The 10,976-nt window shown below is 32.8% G+C and overlaps 1 protein-coding gene across 4 annotated transcripts in view; it reads left to right on the top strand.

The window, feature by feature from the left end:
* The window catches only part of LOC106872124 (FYVE and coiled-coil domain-containing protein 1), a 68,319-nt gene that overhangs the window by 28,613 nt on the left and 28,730 nt on the right, over positions 1–10,976 (top strand). For all 4 annotated transcript variants that reach the window (XM_052967372.1, XM_052967373.1, XM_052967371.1 and 1 more), the window contains exons 10-12: positions 1,526–2,542; positions 4,338–4,478; positions 8,474–8,545. In XM_052967372.1, the coding sequence (XP_052823332.1) occupies positions 1,526–2,542; positions 4,338–4,478; positions 8,474–8,545 (1,230 nt within the window). The remainder of the gene's footprint in view (positions 1–1,525; positions 2,543–4,337; positions 4,479–8,473; positions 8,546–10,976) is intronic.

Genomic DNA, 10,976 nt, shown 5'->3' on the forward strand with positions numbered 1-10,976 from the left:
TTTTTTTTTTTTTTTTACCAAAAAGACTCCTCCCATGGTTTTTAAGTTAAAAAGGAAAAATGGCCCAAATTGGTCTGGATAGTTATTATTCTAAGGCTTATAGTGTTCCAAACAGCCATAACAACAAAATCACTTTAAAAACTTTTCATTCAATAAATAATGTTTTTACATTACGTATACATTAATAGAATAAACTGTTGGTTTTCCAAATAGCAAATTAAAACTTAAAATGAAAATATTAAAAGAGAGAGTGAGAAACTTTGCAAATGAAAATGGATTACTCCACAGTGAATGCAATGAATATTTAAATTTGCGAAGAATTGGACACAGTGAATGCAATGAATATTTAAATTTGCAAGAAATTGGAGTTAAATAATTCAATAAACTTGAGAAATCGAAATTATAGGAAATTTCTTAGAACATGAATTTATAAAAATATTTCCAGACGGTCAAGCCTTTAATAATTGCTTTCTTTTAGTACTTTTAGTAATTGTTACATATCTAATTAATAAGCAGCTTTCTCCATTATAGTATAGAAATGTAGATATATATTTATTCTTGTTAAGGAAGTATGATGTTAAGAGCCCAAGATAGAAAGGGAAGTGACTCCATCAATTACAGGATTGTGACTTCAAGTGTACTTAATGACACTCAATAGTTGTAATATAGCAGAGATAGTTTCTCTGAGGCTTCATGCAACAGTGGATCAAAATCAGCTGGGTGGAACCTTATAGAATTATTACTAAAATCAAATGATGATTTGAGTGTGGATACCAACGAGTGTAGTGGATTGATAGAATCAGTAGAGTGGTGGACAAAATGTCATGTAGTATTTCATTATATTCTTTTATGTTTTGAATTCAAATCTTATTGAGATTGACTTTGCCTTTCATCTTTCCAGTGTCAGTAAAATAAATGTCTGTTGAATACTGGAGTCTATCTGTTCAACTACATAAATCCTCCAAATTTGAGGCTATAAACTTATGTTAAAAATCAATTTAATTTCTTTTTTTTTTGTGTTGGAGCATTTTTATTATGCTTGCATATGGATCTGGTTTTATACAGAATTATATAAGGGACTCATGACTCAGCTGCAGGGATCATCTGTTTAACCCCTACACCTGGAGAATGCATTGGATTTTCTGCAGTTATTTTATACTAATTTGATCAGAAAACTTTATTCTATATTATTATAGTTTATCTATCAGTAATAAATACCAGATCCTCTGAGAATGGGATCTGTGATAGCCTGGCATCCTATCCAGCTAGAAATTTATCTTCCATCACACATATCTAACTGTCTGTCTGTCTGTCTACACACACACACACTAATGTATTTATTAGAGTTTTGAAGAAATGGGTGTGAAAGGTCTGTAGAATAACATGATTAAATATTAAATAAATTAAATGTTAAATAAATTTAATGTAGATAATGTTAATATGAATGAAGAAAGGAATGGAGAATATGATAAAAATTAGTTCAAATATGGTAATTAATTTGTCTCTTTTTCTGTTCATATTGCAGGAGTATATTTCTAACTTTGAATCCATAGATGACGACTTCAGTGATACTGTAGAAAAACTGTTTGAGTTTGTGAAAGAGGCTAAAAATCTAAATTCTGAAGGAAGATTTCATCAACAAGAACCAAACAAGGAAATTCTAGCACAAATATCATTGTTAAAGTCAGAATTGGAAGGTTCTAGATCACAAAATGCAGAATTGCAAAAACAAGAATCTGATTTCAGTGAGAAAATGGAAAAAATATCATCTGAGAATTCTTATTTGAAAGAATGTATTCAAAAGTTAGAATGTGATTTAGAAACAAAAGATAAAGAATATAATACATTAGAAGAAAAGAATAAAGCTTCCAATGATGAGATTAGCAATTTTGGCTGTGAAAGAGAAAATATGATTCTTCAAAATGAAGAGCTGAGCGAAAAACTGCATTCTTTGGAAAATAATCATAAGGAATTAATGGCTAAACACTTTGCTCTTCAATCTGAACTCGATGAATATAAGGAACAGTATGAGCTGCAAATATCTGTAATAAATGCCAAACATAAAGAAACAGAACAACAACTGCTGAGTTCTAAAGAAAAATTCCAAACCAAGCTAAATGAAGTTTTAGAGGAAAACCAAAACCTTACAAAAGAAATGGAAAATCTAAAGAAAGAAGCAGCTGATTTACATGTGAAAGTAGTGAAATCTGAAACAGAAAAGATTGACTTGCAGCAAGAGCTTGATCAAGTTATGTCAGAAAATACAAAATCAAATGATATGCGAATAACATTGCAGTCTGTGATAGATTCTCTACAAGTTGACAAAGACCACTTGATTGAAGAGAAGAAACTCTTGCAGTTAGCTGAACAAGATTTCAAGGACAGTTTACAAGAGAAGGAAGAGACTATTGAAAATGTGAGAAAAGAATTTGCAGAAAGCCAAGAATCAATTTCTTCTGAGCTGAATTTAGTGAAAGAAGAATTGTCTGCAGTCCATTTCCAGTTGAGTGCCCAGCAACTTCAGCATCAAAAGTCTGTGGAGGTATTATGAGTTTTATGGCTCCAAGCAATTTCTTATTTCTTATATTATGCATGTATGCATTTGTTCATAATCATCATCATTATCATTTAGCATCTGTTTTCCATGCTGGAACTGGTAAGCTGGAGAGCTGCACCAGACTCCATTGGTCTATTTCGGCTTGGTTTCTACAGCTGGATGCCCTTCCTAATATCAACCACTCCATAGAGTATACTGAGTGTCTTTTACATGTCACTGGCAAGGGTGCCTTTTATTCCATTTATACAATAAGTGCAGGTGTGGTTATATAGTTGAGAAGCTTGCTTCCCAACTATGTGGTCCAAGGTTCAATACCACTGCATGTGTCTTCTATAGCCCAGACCCAACCAAAACTTTGTTAATGGATTTGGTTGATGGAAACAACTATTACCTATTGTATATGTGTGTATGTATGTTGTGTGTGTGTGTGTGTGTGTGTGTGTGTTGTGTGTGTGTGTTGTGTGTGTGCATGTGTGTGTGAGTTGGTAGGTGAGTGTGTGTTGTGTGTGTGTTGGTGTGTGTGTATATGTGTGTGAGTTGATTGGGGTGTGTGTGTGTGTGTATGTGTGTGTGGTAAACTATCCTGTTGTAGATGACAGATTGGGGCTCTGCAATTTCTGAACAACCTGCACAGATGTTTTTTTTTTATAGTGATCAAATGTTTGTGCTGTACTTTTAGCACATTACCTCCATCAAAACCAAATTGCCTGTTAAGGTGTGTGGTGTGTCATATGTCAGATGTTGAAGTGATTGCATAAAGTTAGGAAGTATGAGAAATGAATACATAGTTATTTCATCATGTGACTTCCAATGGGTTACAGCCATTTCACAACCTTCTTTATTTAGTATTAAACCCATTACCTCCCGTAATTCTATTAACTGGAATTTTTTTAATGAAACTTTGATTTCTAGCATAAAACAGCCTTAGAAACACGCTGGAATGATCAAAATAACATTTCAAAATAACATTTCAAATAGAAATAAGCGAGATATTAGGTAAAAAATTAGCAAACCTCATTTGAATATCAGAGAAATATACCCAGTAGATATAACAAAAAGGTTAGATATGTGTAAATATTGACAGATAATTACGAAATTTGTAATTTTTAAGTGATCTCATATGAGATCACTGGTAGGTAATGGGTTAAATTCAGTATGCAAGAAATTATGTGTACATTATTTACATTAATATGTATGTTTTGTGTTATTCAATACAATTGTATATTCACAAATTAATGCATTAATTTCTTTGCATTAAGAATAAAACATGTTAAAAAATATGTAACATATACAATAATGAAGATTAGTGGCTTTCTCTGCTGTGATGTGTATCAGATGACAGAGAAAATTGGCAAGATACTGTTATTTGACCTAGCCAGCAGGAATAAAAAAGAAAAAGAAGAAACAGAAATAAAATTAGTTACTTGGCAACTGTACCAGTGTTGGTGTCATGAAAAGGCACACCACACCCACCCACACTGCAAAGTAGTTGGCATTAGGAAGGGCATCCAGCCTTAGAAACGATGTGAAAGTTGTTGTTAGAGTTTGATGCTCATTGGATTTTGTTGACTTGTCCAACCAATGTCAGCATTGAAAACAGACATTAAAAGATGATAATGACAGTAGCAAGGAATTATGATGATACCCAGTCTCATTCCTGGATGTGTAGTGTCAAATGTAAATGTTATTAAACAAAAATGTTTCAAGCCTATACACAAGGTTACTTATTTTGCAAAATTATCATTTCATGGACATAATATATCTCTTCTTTATGTCACAGACGATGAGTAACAAAGAACGGGAACTACAAGACAGCAATAAGACAGTGAAAGAGAAAGAAGATATTCTCAGACACTTACAAGAAGAGAAAGAACAATTGGAAATCACAATGAAGAATCAGTTGGCATGTTTACATGAGATGGTAAATCATATTTATATTTAATTAAAAAAAAAATTTGCAGTTTTTTTTTTTTGCTGTTTTACATTCAGTTTTTCAAAGGTGATATTTCATTTTTCAAACACAGAGATTTGCATGTTATTGAAGTTGATGGGGTTTTTTTTTTAACGGAATTGTTTCTTTGTATCAGTTTCAACTCAACTTTAAAAAAAATTGTTTTCAGCTATGAAAACTGATACGAGCAGAGTACAAGCCATATAATCAGTTTTGAGAGAGAGAGAGAGAGGGAGGGGAAGAGGGTGAGTGAGAGGGTGAGAGAGACCTATGTGTGTGCATGTCAGAAAGATAGACACATACATACATACATACACATAACATGTATGTATATATATGTACATATGTATATACAGGTATTAGGCATGCACATGTCTAATATAACATCTTAATTTTCCTAAACATTAAAGTACTCAATAGCCAACTATTATATAACTTAGAACTATGGCATCTATCTCTGTCATCATCATCTAATGTCTACTTGCTGAGGTGGTATAGGTTGGACAGTTCGACAAGATCTGTTTTGGCATAGTTTCTACAGCTGGATGTCCTTCCTAATGCCAATCACTTCTGATCGACTGTCTGATAAAACACAAATAATAACCACAATAGAAAACTACTCCCACATCTAGACAGGCTTACGGCTGCACACCAACCCATCTTTGATTACATTAAAAAGAATGCCATGTGGTTGACTGGCAAGCATTTACTTGACAACACATTCCAATCTCTAGTTCACAGATGTGCTGTTACCATATTTTGCCTCTTCTACCAACTACTTAAATGGTCTCTTCTTCTTTTAACCATTTAACTACATACGTGGCTGTGTGGTAAGAAGCTTGCTTCCCAACCAGATAGTTCTAATTTCAGTCCCTCTGCATGGCACCTTGGGAAAGCGTTTTCTACCATAGTCTCGGGCCGACCAAAGCCTTATGAGTGGATTTCATAGATGGAGACTGAAAGAAGCCTGTTGTATATATGTATATATATATATATATATATATATATATGTATATAATTATGTGTGTGTCTTTGTGTCTGTGTTTGTGCCCCCTACCATCACTTAACAACTGCTGTTGGTGTGTTTATGTCCCCATAACCTAGCAGTTTGGTAAAAGAGACAGAATAAGTACTAGATTTACAAAGAATAAGTCGTGGGTTGATTTCTTCAACTAAAAATCCCTTAAAGGCGGTACTCCAGCATGGCCGCAGTCAAATGACTGAAACATGTAAAGGAATAGAAGAATCCCATCCCCCACCCAACTCCATCTAACGTACCCACCTTTTCTCCACAGAATTGGAAACTTCTGGAATCCCCATCCTGTCCCTCTATTTTGTTTTTATAAATGTTGACTTAGAATTGATCCAACTGAACATCAATCATGTCAATTTCATTAGTCTAGTGTAAGGTGGGTGTTTGGCTATAAAGGTCATGAGCATGGCCCCTTTCTTCTGATTAAGCCATATGTGTGTGTGTGTATCTATATGTATGATAGTATGTGTGTGTATTTATATGTATGTGAATGTATGTGTATGAATGTATATGTATTTATATGTGTGTGTGTATGTGGAATCTGATTATATGCTCAACATCTATAAAGTAACCTGGATTACCTATTCAGATCCAATGGTTTACAGTTAACTGTAAATCTTTGCTGGTCTTTGAACTGGCCTATCTTTTATCTCTCAATCTCTAAAAATATTTAGAAAGGGATCTGCTGTTTCGCAGGTTGTCAGTGGTGAAATGATGTTTTGTTTTGTTTTTTTTTTCATCCAGGAATCTTTTGTGAGAGAGCACCATGATGATTAATGTGTTATTTGCAAAGTTTTCAGCACTTTTTTGAATTGGGAAGAGCTCTATAATTTTGAAATTGCATCTTGGCTTCTTTTGTTCTTTCTGTGATTAAATTGTATCCATTTATGACATTGTACATGTTCTGCATGCAGCTATTACTTACTTTTACATTCTTCCTGTTGAATTGCCTTTAACAGTTTGTTGGTTGTTGTTGCTGTTGCTGTCATCTAATCTTAGTCAATTCTGAGTAAGCTTGTGCTACCTATGTAGTCAGACAGATGTCCTAGTTTTGCTTAAGAGTTCTACTGTTAAAAGTATTCTATACTATCTCCTAATTGAGTACAACACTACATGTGCAGGGTTTATAATATGGAATGTCATGTAGTTCAAGCATCTTGTATTTTTTTTCCATCTGGTCAATCTGTTATATCAGTCTGGTATAGCTGTTGTTTAGCTGCAGATCATCCTTGATTAAACCTGTGGCATAATAAGTATTCTGTTCTGGAACAAAGACTTTTGGTGCCCTGATCTTAATTAACAGGCATAATAGGTCAGTAGAAATTTTGTATTCCATCACAACTGCATACAAAGGTAACACCATCTTCCTATGCCCTCACTTACTACATCTCTAGATTAACAAACACATGATTAAAGGTATTCTAGCCGTGACCATTCTGACTTTATTTCAAAGTATATCTAGGATAACGGTATACAATGTGTTATTTATTTTTTAAGATGGAAGGTTATGATTTGAGGTTGAGCTACCTACATAGTGACTCCCTCATATAACTGTAAATTCTGGCATCCACAACCTAAAGTAAGCAAGGTTGGCTCAGTCATCTGTAACAATTTCTGTTCTCCTGCACTTATCACTGGAAGTATATATCTCAGTACAGTATTTGTAGCTAATGAAGTTACTAATGTATCTATGAGATTTTTATGTTTATCTGAAGTGGTGGTTTATTTTAGAAGATAATATAGTAGTGTCCTGGGATGTTTACGTATAGTATTTTAGGATAGTGTTGTAGCGTTTTAGAACATTTAGATGTGAGTTTTTGTTGTTGTTGGGGTCAGGGTAAGTAAGTATAGTGTATTTAGTGGCAATAGCCCTGTCGGCTAGAGTTTACTGTAGCAAACTGAGCTCCTAAGCATTCGTTTATTTTAACCCTTTAGTATTTAAACCAGCCATATCATGCCCTAATATTTTACTTGTTTTATGTACAAACAGGCCAGATCAGGCTTCTCACACCTACCCTACAATGTCATTTTAAAAATAAACAGTCACATCATCAAAATATCAAAACCACAAGGTAATGCATGATTAATTCAAAATAATGTGAATAAATATGCATTACATTTGACGGAGTAATCTGAATGCTAAAGGGTTAAATATACTTGTTCCCTATTGTAGTTGGCTGCTACTGTTTAGCCCTAGGTCATCTCCAATTCTAATTAAGGAGACTTATGAGCAAAAACATTCTAGTTCTGATCATCCTATCTTTTTAGAGGTATCTACAACTAAATTATCTAATATGTCCTTTTTTTAAGATGCTAGGGTGTGACTTGAGAGTGAAATGACTGCTATTCCGAGCAGGTTGAATGATTATATCACTTCCACATTAGCTTGAGATGCTCTGTAGTAGATGATCTGGAGTTGTGGTTTGTGATGATAAGTGTGGTGTTAGGTGCTTTTTATAGTTTGTTATGGATAGATTATGGGCTCAAAGTGAGACTGACTTAGTCTGTAATAGATGTAACATACTCTTTGTTCCCTAGTATTGCATGTTTGTGTAATAGCTGTGAGTGACACCTATGATTTGTCTAACTGTGCACTTCGATTACTCAGTGTTGTTTTCTTCTGAGGTTATGAGTTGAAGAATCTGCAAATAAGATTATTCATTTAAAAGAGACTTAGATAATTTATCAGTCACCATCTGACACAAACTGTCCAGTTTGTGGTTGATCTGTCCATAAAGATGTTCGGAGAATTAAGCCAATGTCAGTGTTAAATTATTTCCTTTAGATTTGAATTAAGAACAATTATTCAGGTGAAGAAGATATGTGAACGAGAGATGGAAAGGAAATACATATTGTATGTTAATAAAAATTGCTTTTGTGAGAATGTGTTCTAATCATTAATGACTAACCAAACTTACAACTTCAAATCTAGTTGGAGAAAACACAAGCTGAACTGAAAACTTCAGAAGAAGAATACAGCAAACTCCAGGAAAAATATGAAATGGTAAGTGTAGATACTTAACAATTTGAACTTTACTTCAAAATTGCAGTAAAAGTGAAGGAAGAAAATAAAGTTTTAGTTTCAATTTGCTAATTTTATTTTTACATTGTAAAATTTTCTTTTATTTTTATTTTCAATGTGTCATCTTTTTCATGTTGAGTTCAAATATAAAAGAAATGCAATTATTAATCCATGTTTAGAATAGTCTTTATAAGTCAAAAAGGTAAAAAAATAAAAAATTGTTCTTAATATTTAATATATTTCAGTACATTAAAAGGATACTGTTAGATGATATCACATGGAGATTGTCCTTGAAGATATACCTTGTTACTCAGTGGAATAAAAGATATGCCAAGGATTTCAATATTTTGAAAATAATTTTTTTCTTCCTTATAATAATTGTTTCTAATTATTGATCATAAGATCAAAGACTAGTTATTTTGAAGGGAAGGGAATTAGTTGATACCATCAATCCTAATATTTGAGTCGTATTTTATTTTATTGACTGGTGAGATTAAAATAACAGCTTGAAGAAATATTTCTTCTCTATGGTAGAGATTTCTAATTTAAATATAAGACCAGTACTCATCAATCCCAGTACTCGACTGCTAATTTGTTTTATCAACCCCAGAGAAATGAAAGATAAAGTTGGCTCCATTGGGATTTGAACTCAAAAAGTAAAGAATCAAAAGAAATATTTCTTCTCTATAATAGTGATTTCTAATTTAGGTACAAAGCTGCAGTTTGAGGGTAGAAGTTAGTCGATCCCATTAATTGACTGATACTTTGTTTTATTGACCAAGGGACAAAAGACAAAGTTGGCCTTGCTGGTATTTGAACTCAGAATGCAAAGATGAAATACCACAAGGCATTTATTCCAAGCTAATGATTGCACCAGCTCAGCAATGAAATATAATTAGTGGAAGCAGAATTGTTTCAAATTACAATAGAGAAATGAAATTAGTATGATCTGTTGGATCTACAATGCAGGTATAAGGATTTGGCTGAAAATTGCAAACTGTAAAATGATAAAGCTAAGGTAGTGTTGGAAATCAACAAATAATATATTTATCCATAAATGTAATGTTGAGTACTCATTCTCTCTGTTTGCCACTAACATGTATCATCATCCTCATTGTTTAACATGGTTTTTTGATATTAGATCTGGTGATCCACAGGGCAGCATCATGCTCCATATCAACTTTGGCATGATTTCTACATTTGCACACCCTTTCTAATGCCAACCATTTTACATCATGACTGGGTGCTTTTTTCGTGCTGCTGTCACTAGTGGAGTTGCCAAATAACTTGCGAGAGAGGAAAGAGAGGTGAAGGGAAAAGCCTCCTTGACTAAGTTGCAGGGAGTATTTGGAAGGGTGGAAAGGAGATTTTATGCCAGGGAGGATAGATGGCTACCCTACATTTATATAAGGGTGAGTAGGAGTATCAGAGAAAAAGATAAGATGGTAGCAATGAGCTGCCAGAGAAAAACCCTCAACAAACAAGAGAGGATACAGTCAGTGGATCAGGAGGGGATAATTGCTCATGGTTAGATATGGGGATGTTTAAGATTATCTCTTCCTGATGCATATCATCGAAGTATATTTAAAGAAATAAAGAAAAATCGTCGTCTTTGAACATAGTACACTTAGTTACAGAGCTTCCTTAATGTGTCTTTTTTTTATTCTACTCTCAATATTTTAAATAGATTAATAAAAGTAATTTCTTTCCCAGTGATATATAATGTCCAAGATTACATTAATAGGGTTTAGACATCTTTTAATAATTGCAAATACTTCAAGTTTAAAGAATATGCTTCATTTGTTTATTATTCATGTTTATTGCTTTACTTCTTTTTGATTAGTTGAATTTGACATAGATATTTTTTTTATTTTCATTAAAATTTTATTTCATGCATGTTTTGCTATTGTACATGTTTATTTTATTTGAGTTATCACTCATAACATAGTAAAATTAAATATTTTCTAAAGGTCATATATATATTTATATATATTTATTTATTCATTAGCGATAGAAGCAGTTTAAATACTGAGAGGTAATATTTATTTCCACTTAAACATGAATGTTCTGTTAGAACAAACTATTCTGCGATAGTTATCAAAAGGGAAACTCTTATACTGGCTTTTGGTGCAAAATGCATTTTTGTTTATATCGCTGCTAACGATATAAACAAGAATGTGTGTGGATGATGTTTATTCTCCCTTATATATATTCTGACATAGTGTTCAAAAATAAACATTGTATATCTATAATATATATTTATCTCAGATGAAAAGCACAGTAACTTGCCTGTCATTGGTGTGTATATATACACTAAATATATGATATATCGATGGCTATTTAAATTTAATACTGCTTCCATTGCATAAACTGGCTTATATATATACATATACATACATATATATATATATAT

The sequence above is a fragment of the Octopus bimaculoides genome, chromosome 4, assembly GCF_001194135.2.
Source record: "Octopus bimaculoides isolate UCB-OBI-ISO-001 chromosome 4, ASM119413v2, whole genome shotgun sequence".
Taxonomy (NCBI): domain Eukaryota; kingdom Metazoa; phylum Mollusca; class Cephalopoda; order Octopoda; family Octopodidae; genus Octopus; species Octopus bimaculoides.